We start from the raw sequence: 16,242 nt of genomic DNA, 5'->3' as shown, positions 1-16,242 counted from the left end.
ACTTGCACTGAAGTAATGTTTTTAACACTTTGGTAATTGTCCTTAAGAAGCTAGCAGAATGATTTCTCCCACTTTTGAATTTTTTTGAATGAAATCTTCATCTACTAGGGTTTGATACACATTGCTCCCTGGATTACCTGTCTATTCCTGAAGCACTCTGACTTTCATAAGCTTATTATTATCATATTTTTGTTGTTGCTGTTTTCAATTTCTCATTCAAATAAAAATTCAGTCAACTTCTCACACTTAGTCTCTCTGTTTTTTGGTTATTTTTTTAAAAATGAGAAAAATTTTAAACATTTTAGAAAATGTTATTTTTAAAAAATGAAAACTCATGGCAGATCAGCCAGATTTATGCTTTTTCTCTCACTGTACTTCCAAAGGATATATTTTTCTTAGGATACTTATTCAAAAAAGAATTTTCTTTCTCCTTCAGACTACTTTTCTTTCTGTGGTTCAGTCTTCACCATGTAGAGGGAGAAATACTCTCATCTGTTTTATGAGGATAACTTTAGACCTAGGGCATAAAGTTATTCCAACTGCTCTGTGTCCTTTTTGGCATAAGTCCAGTTGCCTACCCAGTATTCAAGAGAAACAGTCCATCTTGATAACAGATGTTGTTCTTTCCAGTATGGAATAGGTAGCCCCTGGCCATCCAGTGTTATAAACCATCATATAAGAAATGATGTTCAAGAGTGTAACAATTTAAACTTTTTATTAGTAATTAAAATTGCTACTATGTACAATAATAATTACTGTCATTATTGAGCATGTTATGTTCTGGAGACTGGGACAAGTGATTTACATGTCTTATTTCAGCTAATAACCATTAAAACCTCCTCTGTATCTGATGATATATGACTTGACCAAGATCATGCAATTAGAAACTACTAGCGCCGAATTTGAACTCCAGAATTTCCTATTTTAAGCAGCATGCTAAACCTGGATCGCCGCAGTTTCCTCTGTCTGAAATCTGTGTCAGCCCTGTTGCCGTGATGCTCCCATGTTTTGCTTCTGCCAAACACATCCGTACACTTGTTCCTGAAACAGTCTTATTTAGATGTAGGAAAGAATCTCAATAGCAAAGAAAAGCTAATACTTGATAAATACTTTCATGAAAGTGTAACTGTGTTCAGGGTCTCATAGGAGATATTTCATCTGGTCCCCATCAATAGTCTTATCTGATAGGTAAGGTTGCTGCCCTTGAGGAGTTAAGTAACTTGCCCAAGACCACACAGCAAGTAGATGGCAGAACATACATGGGTTTGACTTTTAGGAGAGCTTGTCTTTGATTCTAATTACCAGTGGATGATCTTCCAATTGTTAACAGTGACCTGAATCATTTTTGTGTTTATTTACCAATATCCTCAACTCACTGAAGATGTGTTCCTTACAGCCATTATGGTTTTCCTCTACTTCACTCTTGTGGTTAAGTTCCCTCTTTTTAACAGCTCACTTCTTTACTAAAAGCCAATCAGATGTTGGGCTATAAAAAAAAATCACAAAGGCTAAAAGCTTTTGTTCCCTACACTGCCTGTTGTAACAGTGCCCGGGGGTGATGTATCTTTGAAGAGCTAAGATTCGCAGTAAGTACTTGGGGTTTCTTTTTGCCTGTAAGTAAATATTGCTTTCTGGTTTTGTTGGTCTTTTGTCTACATTTTTTGGAGAGATGCATAATCTCACTGAAAACATAAGATGCTTATAAAACCATGATTTATCTGTCTTTACTTTTTAATTATCAAACCCTCCTTGCCTGTAGGATTGGTAATTATCTTTTCACACTTGTTTAATTCATGCCTACTAGGTCCTGTTACAGAAGTGAAAACTGACATATATGTCACTAGCTTTGGACCTGTTTCTGATGTTGAAATGGTAGGTATTTGGGAAATTAAATGTACTTTTTGAGGTTTGGAGAAAACATGCATAAAAGAGGGCAATTAACATTTATCTTATAATCGATTGCACAGAGCTACAAAGTGAAAGAACAGCCTAAAAAGTTTTAAAAAGTGAGACATTTTAATTTGCATTTCAGCTGTAATATTTGAGGTTTTTTTCTGGTTTGGAGTCATTCTCAACAAAGAAAAGAATGTTCTTTCCCCACAATACAATGTTGTATGTAATATTTTTTCCCTTAGAAAATTATTGAGGAGGAGAAAATTAGAGAGTGTCATTAGTTTTGGTATGAAACTATATTGTAGTCCTAATTGCATTTAGAATTCCTTGTTGGCCCACTTGCTCACCACCTCTCCTCCCGTAGAACTTCCATAGAACATCAAGCCCTGGTCAGGATAAATTCAGTTTTTCTTTCTAATATTAAATATTTTCAGTTTCCTGGTCAAATAAATGACCCTAGGTGAACGTAAATAAATTCTGTGGATATAAGATTTCTCTTTTACATACTTTACTTTGTCTTAAAGAGATGCCTACAATTTTATGATTAATTATGCAATGTTATTTGTTACACATTAACTAATTTTGCCACTTGATTTAAAACAAAGTACAACTGTAATTACCTGGTGGCTGGCAGTTTTATTAAATTAGAGTAACTATTCTTGAATGATTAATATGTATGATAATTTATTTATCTAACAAATGTAGAAGATTAACATATCAGATGGACATAATATGCTTTAATTGCTGACACTCCTTTTGCTCCTATTTGTTTTTATCTGGGGTAGTCTTTTCTGAGGGCAAATCTAGAATTTAATGCATTTTTCTGCATATTTATGTGTAATCATCTGTGATTGAATATGTCACAAACTAACTTCCCTAGGAATACACAATGGATGTGTTCTTCAGACAGACATGGATTGACAAAAGACTAAAATATGATGGCCCCATCGAAATTTTGAGATTGAACAATATGATGGTAACAAAAGTATGGACTCCTGATACTTTCTTCAGGAATGGAAAGAAATCTGTCTCACATAATATGACAGCTCCAAATAAGCTTTTTAGAATTATGAGAAATGGCACAATTTTATACACAATGAGGTAGTCATTTTTTAAATTTTTTAACTGTTTTTCCTTTCTTCCCTTCCTTCCTTCCTGTCTTTGTTTTTTCCTTCCTTTCTTCCTTCCCACTCATTGAGGAATCTATAAAATTATTTTTTTTTAAAGTTCTGATTTTATTTAATTGCCTTTTTTCGATCATAGACTCACCATAAGTGCAGAATGTCCCATGAGATTGGTGGACTTCCCCATGGATGGCCATGCCTGCCCTTTGAAATTTGGGAGTTGTAAGTTACAATCAGATTGTGGTTAGGATTTATGATTACCTCATGTAAGCTGATGTTTTCGTATGTTCATGATTTTCCATAGTCTAACATTTAAATCATTGTCCATGACAATGACTTGTCGAGGTTTGACTTTTAGGAGACAGTTTATTACCTAATATATTTAAATTAAGAGGTAAAAACAACCCCTTTTCCCTCACCAGAAGCAAAAGTTATTTCTATTTGCTGCCTAGAAAGCCTAGGTGGATTGAGGCATAGTTAATAGGTTGGTGATCAGTGGTGAAACTTAGGGACCACACAGTGTTCTTGCCTGGAGAATCCCAGGGACGGCAGAGCCTGGGTCGCACAGAGTCGGACACGACTGAAGTGACCCGGCAGCAGCAGCAGAACTCCTCGGATGGTGGTGTATCAGGGAAAGAGCAAATGCTTTTTTTCCTTTTTTAAATTTAACAGCTTCTGTTACAAGCAGAAACCTTTATGGCAGACTTGAAAAAAGCAAAAGAATGTTCAGGGCTTCCTGACATGACATGGGGTAGAATAACATAAGTGGCACGTTTTAGTATGAAAATGGCTGAAGCGTGACCGACACCCTTTAGGAGGGATGGTCCGATACGTGGGTAGAACACGACAGAATAGTACCTTGTGGGCTACATTAGTCAGCTTGGGTATTACTCTAAGTGCTGTTGGATGCCTTTGGAAGGTTTTACTAAGGGTAGTTGAGAAAGGACTTTACCTAGATTAGAGTTTTCTTGAGTGAAATTTAAATTATTATAGTACAAATAGTTTTCAATTCTAGCCCCAGTAAGATCACGCTTTCTGTTCATTCTGGGGAGAATGGATTGTAGAAACAGAAGAGCTGGAGGCTGTGTGTCTTAATAGACGGATGGTGGTAACTTAGACTAGATTAGAGGAGGTGTAAGACATGGATTTGGGATATTTTGTGGTCGTTAAGGCAAAAGGATGAAATGAATGGGTAGGACAGAATAGGAGTCTCTTTCACCCAAGCTCCCCTCTCAGAGACGGCAGCAAAATGTGCTTGTCTCTTCTCACGTCTGCCTCAAGTATTTGACTCAATCAGAATCTACCAAAAATAGATGCTGACTTTTACTATTGCTTCAGATTTCCAGTCACAATGATTGTGAAACTGTCGCCTGCTGTTATTATTGCTTATTGCTTAACTTAATGAGGCTTGGCAGTCACCATTCTTTTTATAACCCTCAGTAATCACAACATTCAAGTTGGGTTAACTTGAAACTAGAGTGAGTCCTTTGCTCTCCAACCAGTGATTTGATGAGAAAAGATAAAAACAGAAAAATACGCGGACAGAAAGGATACCTGACTTAAAATATCGTGGACAGGGTCATAGCATTCTGAGACTTTAAATGCATGGTTTAAGCATGAATATACTTCAGAAGATAAACATTTAGACCTGATTGCACACCACTAAATGACAATGCAAGCCTTATAGCTCGTTTTGCAAAGTCTTTTGTAGAGATGGTCTCCCTATGTACCAACCCCTTTCGTAGAATTAGACATTTTCACTGAGGGCCTACTGTGCTCTGGCCATTTTAGGAAGCTTTGCAGAGGGCAGCACACAATTCATCCTGGTTCTTTTGAACTCATTTGTGTGTGAGCCAAGCTGTCTGTTCTGGGGAGGCTGGTAAGCAAGCAGCTGGTCTGCATGTGCACTGATCACCAAATAATAGAAAATGGGCTTGAATTGCCGCTGGGAGGGATTTGCTGAAGATGGAAGGGAAAATGTTCTGATTGTGAGAGTTTAAAGGTAGTGGAATTGGTTGTGTAAGTACGTTCCCTGGAGAGCTCCACAAACTGCATAGCCAGTTGTCACCCGCAGAATGGTTCCCAAACAGCATGGGTATTGCCCAGAGGCAGAGTCTGGAATAGGTGACCCATGGAGAGCGCTTCCAAAGTCAGATTTGCTTTTTGTTTTCGTTGTCGTATTATTATAGGAGCATCTGGTATTTGAGAGAGCTACATGAGGAAGGAAGATGTCAGTATCAGTCAGGTATTAGAAGTGAGTTAGAAGGGAAAGGAATAGCAGTTGGACAGTACTTTGGGTGGGGGTTATTATTTCTCCTTTTCACTTGTTTATCCTATTAGTATGGAAACGTATCCAAGGGCGCTGATGCATAGATCGCATTTTAGTTGCCTTAGTTTTAGTCTCTCCTCCTGTAAACCTTTGGCATAAAAATGAGAGATATGCCCAGTTGCAAGACTGCTTATTTTATCTCTACAGTTTTCTCAATCTTAAGCATGTTTGAATAAGTCATAATGATACTTGTTTTCATTTATTCCATCTTTCTTGAACATGAGTAATGCTCTCAATCATTGACTGCCAGTGCTGAGGGAAAAGGAACCCTGATCCTAACCACCTTCTCTGCTGTCCTCCAGATGCCTATCCGAAGAGTGAGATGATTTATACCTGGACAAAAGGTCCTGAGAAATCAGTAGAGGTTCCAAAGGAGTCTTCCAGCTTAGTTCAATATGACTTGATTGGGCAAACCGTATCAAGTGAAACTATCAAATCCATCACGGGTGAGACATTCAATAATTTAAACCAATATGCAACCTGGCACTAGCTGCTTCATTGAAATATCTTGTGTTTTCAGGGTCCAGCTAAAAGTTTCCAGAAATAGAGTTGATGCATAGCTCACAGTTGAGAATTCTCTTTATCTATATTTAAATCTTGTTTTAGTTTAAAATAAATTCTGAGTTGGTGAGATGCAAGAAATGAACTGGTTTTCTTTTTCAGAAAAAAAGTCAATGATCAAATATATCAAAACTATTTTCAACAGAATTCGCAGGTAGGAAATCTGATCATTGATTTTTTGAACACTGAATTTTCTCTGTTCTTCAGTGCTTTCCCCAAATCTGTTTTTTTCATCTTGCCCAATTTTTGTGGTGCTACTCTATCTTCTTTTCAAAAATAAAGGCAAAATATAAAATTTAATTATAAAATATGTTACGGGCATATATTAAAACTGTCATGTGAGTAGATGAATGGTTATTATTGAGGATTCTTGGTCTGTATTTGTTTTGAGGATGTGAATGGAAAGAATCATAGGACTTAGTTTTTGTCACATTCAATGGGAGAAAAATAGCTGATTATTGCTTGTTATTAAACTATTCCTTATGTATATGTATCCCCAGGAAAATATTTTTTGAAAACATTTATTTTCCAGCCTGTAAGTGGTATTAAAAATATGTCTTGGGAAGATTTGAGTCTTCAGTCTGAGGATAAGACTACTGCTTCCTGAGTTACTTTCTTAATGTGTTACTTTCAGATGTAATATTAAAAATATTATCAAGAGCTACCAGAAATCCTATGATATATTTACTTACTATCTTTTTCAAGTTTTTGTCTAAATGCTAACAAAACATACCTGAACTCAGGGATGTTATGGATGGGTCTATATGTGTTTCTTTATATTTTTTTTCACATATATCACATTTAGAAAGAAAGTTTTTTCCTGAAACTAAGACAGTAAGGCAACCTTTCTCTAAGAATATATGTATATATAATGTATAGCTGTGTATTACAGTTCTTTCTAAAATGAGGCTTTATATTTTCATACAGGGGTGTGTATTTTCATGTTTTTTTCCTAGCAATTTTCCATAAAAGCTAACTCTAAATTCTGCTCTTAAAAATGCTGAAAATGAAGTCTAATTGCTTTTGCAGTGTTAGATCTTTAAAATAGAAAGCACTGCAAGGATTTTTATAAAATTATAGCCCAGCTTACTAAATTGCTTAATCACGATGTAGCAACAGAAATATTCTTCTGTGTAATGATGCTCAGTATTGTTTTACCCTCGTTGGGAACTTCACACTTCTCAATGCCTGTGCTGTCACGCAGAGCAGATACTTTCTTTGCCTAGAATACTGTTTGTTATTTTGAAATATGATTATAAAGCCATTGAATATTTGCTCACAGAACCTATTAATATAACAATTTTCCTCACGCTTCGTTCACAGGTGAATATATTGTTATGACGGTTTACTTTCACCTCAGACGGAAGATGGGTTATTTTATGATTCAAACATATATTCCCTGTATTATGACAGTAATTCTTTCTCAAGTTTCATTCTGGATAAATAAGGAATCAGTTCCAGCTAGGACTGTATTTGGTAATTATAATTCATTTCTTGGTTATTTTTGTCCACCTTACATTTTGATTGTGATTCATGGGACTAGCCTTTAGATATCATCTCTGAGAAAATATTAAACAGTAATATATCTGGCTGTGCTAAGTAAAGAGTCACGTAAGATTTCATTTTTATCAGCTAATACCAAGTAATAAAGCTTGAGAGGATAAGTGCAGTCCATCCTTTCGTTTAGGTCCCCATCAGATTGCCTTTATTGTGAACTGGCAGGTGAAGACCAAGTGTGAATCTGAATATAATTTCACTGTGGGTGATATTCTTGGGTGCCTAGCTTAATGCTGTATAATTGAATTAAAATCATGTCCAGGTGTTAAAATGAAATACACTGGGAGCTTAAAATAAAACAAAAGTCATGGATGAATGAATATGAAAGCCTTAGAAATATTTGCCTTTTAATGAAGAGGAACAAAAGGTTTAAATGCATTGAATTTAAAGTATTATATGCTTAGTTTATTAACTCATTGTTGTAGTCTATCTACACCTTATTTTCTGAATATGCCACATTTTTTCTTTTTGTTTATATACTGGCTTCCTATGTATCATTTGTCAATGTATCAAATCCAGAACACATGAGTTTTAATTTTTTTAGCTGTTAATAAGCCTTTGCATATCAGCCATGCTTTTAAATATTACAATTAGTTATAATGATATTTAATTTAATATCTCCCTATTTTTTTTTTTTTTTTCTATTGATTGTGAGTGGAAAAGGCATTCAGTTGTAGGACAAGAATGAAAATGATCAGAATTGCTCTGGAGTGGAGGTATAGTCCCCATGACAGAGGCCAGCTTCCCATTGCTTTTTTCTCTTTGGTAGAAAGTCAGATTGAAGCCATGATATAATACCCCTCATCACATAAAAGCTAAAAGAATGCTGGTAAGAAGGAACTGAAGAGAGTGGGAACCTCTCATCCCACCCCGATCCATTTAGAGACTTTCTGATGAGGGCCATCTTAGTGTCTGAATGTGGGGACATAGTCCACGGACACCCCCACTGCTTTAATCTTAGGTTTACTCAAGAAGGCTTTGGGATCCTACTGGGGAAACTCTTAGAGGCGGGTTAGTGCTCTGGGCAGAGTGACCCCAAGAAGTCATTGAGCAGGTGTAGTGGGACTGTCTACTTCATGGCGTTGCGAGGGTTCAATTAAAGAATAACTGCACATTGCAAGTGTTGAAAAAATTTAGCTATTGAAAATAGATGGGAAATGAAAGAGAGAAAACAACACATTCAAGTTTATTTTCCAGTAGGTCAGGGTTTAAAACCCACATCTGCCACTTAATTTCTCCATCCATAAAATTGTGATAACACGTCTCTCCTTCCGAGACTAGTGAGGATTTAGAATAATGTGTGGTACTCATTACAGGGTATATGGTACACTTAGCCATACTTGTTACTCCCAGATGCTCTATTATACTGGGGGGATTAATTTTGTTTTGACTTTGTTGCCTTGATTATTAACTGTTTTTAAAAGAAAACATGCATCTTTCTATTATGTAATGCCCTACACTCTGCAAAATTCTTTTTTCTTAATTGAAGTACAGTTGATTGCAACATTGTGTTCAGTTAAGTTCAATCACTCAGTCATGTTTGACTCTTTGCGATCCCGTGAACCACAGCACGCTAGGCCTCCCTGTCCATCACCAACTCCCGGAGTTTACCCAAACTCATGTCCATTGAGTCGGTGATGCCATCCAACCAACTCATCCTCTTTCGTCCCCTTCTCCTCCTACCCCCAATCCCTCCCAGCATCAGGGTCTTTTCCAATGAGTCAGCTCTTCCCATGAGGTGGCCAAAGTATTGGAGTTTCAGCTTCAGCATCAGTTCTTCCAATGAACACCCGGGACTGATCTCCTTTACGATGGACTGGTTGGATCTCCTTGCAGTCCAAGGGACTCGCAAAGGTCTTCTCCAACACCACAGCTCAAAAGCATCAGCTCTTCGGTACTCAGCTTTCTTTATAGTTCAACTTTCACATCCATACATGACTACTGGAAAAATCATAGCTTTGACTAGACGGACCTTTGTTGACAAAGTAATGTCTCTGCTTTTTAATATGCTGTCTAGGTTGGTCATAGCTTTCCTTCCAAGAAATAAGTGTCTTTTTATTTCATGGCTGCAATCACCATCTGCAGTGATTTTGGAGCCCCAAAAAATAAAGTCTGACACTGTTTCCACTGTTTCCCCATCTATTTGCCATGAAGTAATGGGACCGGATGCCATGATCTTAGTTTTCTGAATGTTGAGATTGAAACTAACTTTTTGACTCTCCTCTTTCACTTCCATCAAGAGGCTCTTTAGTTCTTCTTCACTTTCTGCCATAAGGGTGGTGTCATCTGCATATCTGAGGTTATTGATATTTCTCCCAGCAATCTTGATTTCAGTCCAGCATTTCTCATGATGTACTTTGCATATAAGTTAAATAAGCAGGGTGACAATATACAGCCTTGACGTACTCCTTTTCCTATTTGGAACCAGTCTGTTCTTCCATGTCCAGTTCTAACTGTTGCTTCCTGACCTGCATACAGATTTCTCAAGAGGCAGGTCAGGTGGTCTGGTATTCCCATCTTCTTCAGAATTTTCTACAGTTTATTGTGACCCACACAGTCAAAGGCTTTGGCATAGTCAAAAATAGGTGTTTTTCTGGAACTCTCTTGCTTTTTCAATGATCCAGTGGATGTTACCAATTTGATCTCTGGTTCCTCTGCCTTTTCTGAAACCAGCTTGAACATCTGGAAGTTCACGTATTGCTGAAGCCTGGCTTGGAGAATTTTGAGCATTACTTTAGTAGTGTGTGAGATGAGTGCAATTGTGCAGTAGTTTGAGCATTCTTTGGCATTGCCTTTCTTTAGGATTGGAATGAAAACTGACCTTTTCCAGTCCTGTGGCCACTGCTGAGTTTTCCAAATTTTCTGGCATATTGAGTGCAGCACTTTCACAGCATCATCTTTTAGGATTTGAAATAGCTCACCTGGAATTCCATCACCTCCACTAGCTTTGTTTGTAGTGATGCTTCCTAAGGCCCACTTGACTTCACATTCCAGGATGTCTGGCTCTAGGTGAGTGTGAGTGATCACACCAACGTGATTATCTGGGTCTTGAGGATCTTTTCTATACAGTTCTTCTGTGTATTCTTGCCACCTCTTCTTAATATCTTCTGCTTCCGTTAGGTCCATATCATTTCTGTCCTTTATTCAGCCCATATTTGCATGAATGTTCCCTTGGTATCTCGCATTTTCTTGAAGAGATCTCCAGTCTTTCCCATTCTGTTGTTTTCCTCTATTTCTTTGCATTGATCGCTGAAGAAGGCTTTCTTATCTCTCCTTGCTATTCTTTGGAACTCTGCATTCAAATGGGAATATCTTTCCTTTTCTCTTTTGCTTTTCGCTTCTCTTCTTTTCACAGCTATTTGTAAGGCCTCCTCAGACAGCCATTTTGCTTTTTTGTATTTCTTTATCTTGGGGATGGTCTTGGTTACTATCTCTTGTACAATTTCACGAACCTCCATCCATAATTCATCAGGCACTCTGTCAGATCTAGTCCCTTAATCTATTTCTAACTTCCACTGTATAGTCATAAGGGATTTGATTTAGGTCATTCCTGAGTGATCTAGTGGTTTTCTCCACTTTCTTCAATTTAAGTCTGAATTTGGCAATAAGGAGTTGATGATCTGAGTCAGTCAGCTCCTGGTCTTGTTTTGCAGACTGTGTAGAGCTTCTCCATGTTTGCCTGCAAATAATATAATTAATCTGATTTCGGTGTCAACCATCTGGTGATGCCCATGTGTAGAGTCTTCTCTTGTGTTGTTGGAAGAGGGTGTTTGCTATGAATAGTGCGTTCTCTTGGCAGAACTCTATTAGCTTTTGTCCTGCTTCATTTTGTATTCCAGGGCCAAATTTGCCTGTTACTCCAGGTGTTTCTTGACTTCCTGCTTTTGCATTCCAGTCCCCTATAATGAAAAGGACATCTTTTTGGGGTGTTAGTCTAGAAGCTCTTGTAGGTCTTTATAGAACTGTTCAACTTCAGCTTCTTCAGTGTTACTGGTTGGGGCATAGACTTGGATTATTGTGATGTTGAATGGTTTGCCTTGGAAATGAACAGAGATCATTCTGTCATTTTTGAGATTGCATCCCAGTACTGCATTTTGGACTCTTTTGTTGACCTTGATGGCTTCTCCATTTCTTCTAAGGGATTCCTGCCCACGGTAGTAGATACAATGGTCATCTGTGTTAAATTCACCCATTCTAGTCCATCTTAGTTCACTGATTCCTAGAATGTTGACGTTCACTCTGCCGTCTCCTGTTTGACCACGTCCAGTTTCCCTTGATTCACAGGCCTAACATTCCAGGTTCCTAAGCAGTCTTGCTCTTTACAGCATTACTACAACAGTGTGTTGGTTTACGTTATATAGCACAGTGACTCAGTATATATGTGTAGACATATCTATAAACATATATGTATGATTTTTTAGATTCTTTTCCCTAACAGATTATTACAAAATACTGAGTATACAGTGAACCCTGTTGTTTATCTATTTTATGTATGTAGTTTGCATGTTAATCCCAAACTCTTAATTTGTTCCTCCCACATCTTCTTCCCCTTTGGTAACCATAAGTTTCTTTTCTGTCTATGTGTCTGTTTCTGTTTTATAAATAAGTTCATTTTTATCAGTGTTTAGATTCTACATGTAAGTGATATCCTATTAATATATAGTTTTCTTTCTCAGTCTGGTTTACTTCCCCTCAGTATGATGATCTCTAGGTCCATCCATGTTACCGACAAAAGATTCATTTGCTAAATGCTTGGTGTTCATTGTCTCATTAAGTGCAGTGAACACTCAGTTAACCTTGGGTGTGTACATTATGTATAAAGACAGCCTGACTGGGCAGAAAGTTAGAGGCTGAGAACCAGATCAAAGTCCCTTAACTTTCCCTTGTACAAATAATATTAATGTTTCAGGAACTATCATCATTGAAAATAAAAATAAAATCACTTCCACATGTATTACCATCTTTATCCTATGCTCCTAAATAATTTCTGCAGCAGAAAATATTGCCCCATTAGTGATGCCTTTCATTAAGAGATATCCACGTCAAAAGTGCAGACTCTGGAGCAAGAGGGCCTAGGTTGTAACCTGAAGTCTACCGTTTATTAGCCGTGAGCCTTCAGTGAGTTATTTCTGCCTGTTTCCCCAAGTGTTACAGCAGGGTGAATTGTCACTACTGCATGGGGTCGCTGTGAGGATTCGGTGAGTTTATTTGGATGCTATTCTGACAGTCCGAGCTGCTGTCTCTCTCATTTTGAGACGTGCTACTTGATACTATCCCATGTGACTGTTCTCTTTATTTTATAGTTATTGTGATTGGTTGATGAGCTTTGAATGCTTTCTTGGTTGATTACAAACTCATAGCCACTGTTCTGTCTCATTTGTCCCCAAATAATAGAAATTCCCAGTGGTATGTATGGGGGAGAGCATTGGTTATAGCTGTATTCATTCAATATTTCCTATCCAGATAAGCTAACGTAAGGAAATTATGTATCATACAGTAAGGATACTGGTAACACTAATAATAATGATAATAAAATTTGCCATGTACTGATAGAGATCATCTTATTTAATCTTCAGAATAACTCACCAGGTTAGGCATTAGTAATTTTATATGGATAAGGATATAGACACAAAGAGGTTAAGAAACTTGTATAAAATCATATATTGAAGTGATAAACCCAAAACAATTTCTGCCTCACTTTGAGAACCCGCTCATGTCCATCTGCCACTCTGCCTTTATGTGGTGGGGGTGGGGGAGGCCGTCTGGGGACCCGGGAGCTTGCGGATGACTTCGGAGCTGCTGGGTGGGTTTGTCTGGCTGTGTGCTCTGCGTACTTTGTGGGGACTCTTCCATTTGCTTCTGATTGTGCTCGGGCACCAAGATATGCCCAATAATGAAGTCTTCTAAGACCTAAGATGTACCAGAACAGTAACTATTTAATTGTTGAGATTTTCGATGGTATTTTCTTAAGGAAGTTAAGTTTTAAGCATGTGGGGTGGGGGGGCGTGGTGAACAGTCTATTTCGTATGAAATTCAAATAAAAAATAAATAATTCTGGGCTAGCATTTATCTGTCCCAATTCTCATTTTTCTCTTTACTCAAGAAAGAATTTGCTGAGTAAGAGATGTCACTCAAGATCATGCAAAAACAAAAATGAATAAAAATTAGTGTAAATAGGAGAAGTAGAGTATGCCAAATTCTCTGGAAAGGTCTATCTCTAAAGATGTATGCCTCTTAAATTTTCTAGTTATTCCAGTAGAGTAAAACATGAAATCTGAGTAAATGCCAGCTGGCATGTCTACATCATTACTAGTTCATTTTCTAGGAGTGACTGGCCCAAAATTCACTCCTGTGTATAGTCTTAGCCTACTCTTAAATGTCCTCTTCCAGCTCCTGGGCCAGCCAATATGGTGCATATTCAGCATTCTAAAAACAGGGCTTGGCATCAATATCTGAACTTGTCAAAAAAGTTCCATGGTTATTAAGGTATTTTCGGGGTAGATGTGGTAACAGATGTACTGTCTTCCCAGATGCAGAAGAAAAATGGCTTCTTATCTGAGAGGTTAGCATCTGTCTGCTGTTCTGCTGGTGTCCATTTAACCAACTGCTTCACTAGACACAGGTGCAAAAAGCCCATTCCTGTCATGCTAGTTCTTTCTTAAAATTGAACTCCAGACAGAGAAACTTCTTAATGTCTAAAGGGATGGCAATTTCAAACACTCAGCCAACTGTTTATGCCAGTTACTTTCTTAATTTTGCCAACAGTCTTAAAACAGGAACCATAATATCTGAAAGACCTTTCTGCGAATTTGTAAATCAAGTGTACTCTAGACAATAAAAAAGAAATGCAAAGCAGCCACATAGCCATATATTGCTGAACATATTCATAAACTTGGTGATCTACCCTCCTTAACAATCAGAAAGTCATTGTTGGATTCAGAGCTCAATAATTGCATTAATATTCTGCTTACTTGTCATTAATGATGGAATTTCTTCTCATAATGCAGGAGAGAAAAAATCATTACTGCTTATCCTCAGGAGAAATTGTTCTATTACCAAAAAAATGTTCAAAGCAACATGGATAATCTTAAGTTGTTTATATTTGAGTTTCAGATTCCTTTTTGATTACATTATGGTCTCTGTAAAACTTTCTGATTTCTGAGTAGTATTCTTATTTAAATGGCACTGTTTATATTTTATTTTCAAGCTCTTTCAGTATAATTTCTATACTATTAGAGGAAATATACCTAATAAAGTTGTAGAACAGTTTTGAATTTTTAATAGGCCATTTAACTTGCTATGAAGAAGAAGAAAAACTTTGATTTATATTTAAATTTTGCAGCTAGAAGTTTTCAGAATTAATCTAGGGTTTATTCACTATCTCACAATGACCATGGGGATGGTGACATTTTCCTGAAATTTAACATAGAAGCCTAAAAATAAAAATAAAATAAAATAGAGGCCTAAAAGTCCTGAGGTCTCTTTCTGAAACAAAGTCTAATAAATTCACAATATTGCATTTTCATAGGCATTTAGGCATTTATATATTTGATTGAATAAACATATTTTAAGTCTGTTTTAAACTTATAAAATGTTAAAAATATCACAAACCTTTCTTTTAAAAGAGAATACAACCAAATTCTCAACTTGTTCCCTCTGTATAGTTTATGGAATATTTTTGAAAGATCCATAGCTCAGAAGCTACACAGTTGTTCTAATTTCTCATGTTTTAAAACTGACAATTCAGAAAGGATTAGAAAGAAAATGGATTGGTGAAGAGCTGAAAAATGTATTTTTATTTACTACACATTTTTCATGTGCTCGGCACTATGTGAAATATGGTAAATCCCAAAGCGGTGTTAAACATTTCTGTCCTTAAGGAGTCAACACTTAATGAAGTTGTGGAAACAAAGCTCACACAAATGGAACAATTAGGGAACAATACAAGGTAGGATATAATTAAGTGCCCAGTTGAAGAGACAATGTTATTTCTCCCTACATCAAAATATTTTTATTCCTTCATTATTTCATGGGGCTCACTGTCTCTTCAGTTTAATATGTGACTTTAGGGTAGGGATTGGCATGGATTGGAATAAATAGTTTATGCCTTCATCATTGTTATTGTCTTCATCATCATCATTCCCAAGCATCTGAGTGTGTCAAATCAGGAGATTTCCTAAGTATTACATAGAATGATTTAAATGGATATGATAAATCTCCAAATAAAATTTCCAAACTTAACTACATAACATGGATTAGATCCACAGAGAAACAGAGATGCAGAGAGGGGCAATTGTGCGAATATTTAACATCCTTAAATCATGCATTTCTCTATAGTTTCAGTGGCAAGTGGGATTTTTTCATTGAGAATGGGGATTGACATTTTTCCAGGCTCTGCAGAAAAGGTTTTTCTGGAGATGATATGCTTCAGAAGCTTATTGATGGGAGAGAAATACTGTTATTCTTGTTACCAGTATTTTCCTGCCAACCATAAACTGAAGGGCCATAGATGTCCAATCAAAGGAAATCAGTCCTTAATATTTATTGGAAGTACTGATGTTGAAGCTCCAATACTTTGGCCACCTAATTCGAAGAACTGACTCAATGGAAAAGACCCTGATGCCTGGAAAGACTGAAGTCAGGAAGAGAAGGGGATGACAGAGAATGAGATGGTTGGATGGCATCACCGACTCAATGGACATGAGTCTGAACACCCTCTAAGAGTTGGTGATGGACAGGGAAGCCTGGCTTGCTGCAGTCTATGGGGTTGCAAAGAGT

At 37.0% G+C, this 16,242-nt stretch overlaps 1 protein-coding gene across 1 annotated transcript in view; it reads left to right on the top strand.

The window, feature by feature from the left end:
• Positions 1-16,242, top strand: part of GABRA4 (gamma-aminobutyric acid type A receptor subunit alpha4) — a 75,061-nt gene that overhangs the window by 12,575 nt on the left and 46,244 nt on the right. Inside the window, exons 2-6 of the mRNA XM_061164790.1 lie at positions 1,805-1,872; positions 2,774-2,994; positions 3,157-3,239; positions 5,649-5,792; positions 7,231-7,383. Coding sequence (XP_061020773.1) covers positions 1,870-1,872; positions 2,774-2,994; positions 3,157-3,239; positions 5,649-5,792; positions 7,231-7,383 — 604 coding nt within the window. The 5' untranslated portion in view covers positions 1,805-1,869. The remainder of the gene's footprint in view (positions 1-1,804; positions 1,873-2,773; positions 2,995-3,156; positions 3,240-5,648; positions 5,793-7,230; positions 7,384-16,242) is intronic.

Source organism: Dama dama, chromosome 17, assembly GCF_033118175.1.
Source record: "Dama dama isolate Ldn47 chromosome 17, ASM3311817v1, whole genome shotgun sequence".
NCBI lineage: Eukaryota > Metazoa > Chordata > Mammalia > Artiodactyla > Cervidae > Dama > Dama dama.
The sequence above is the reverse complement of the archived record's forward strand: the minus strand, read 5'-3'. Positions and strand labels throughout refer to the sequence as shown.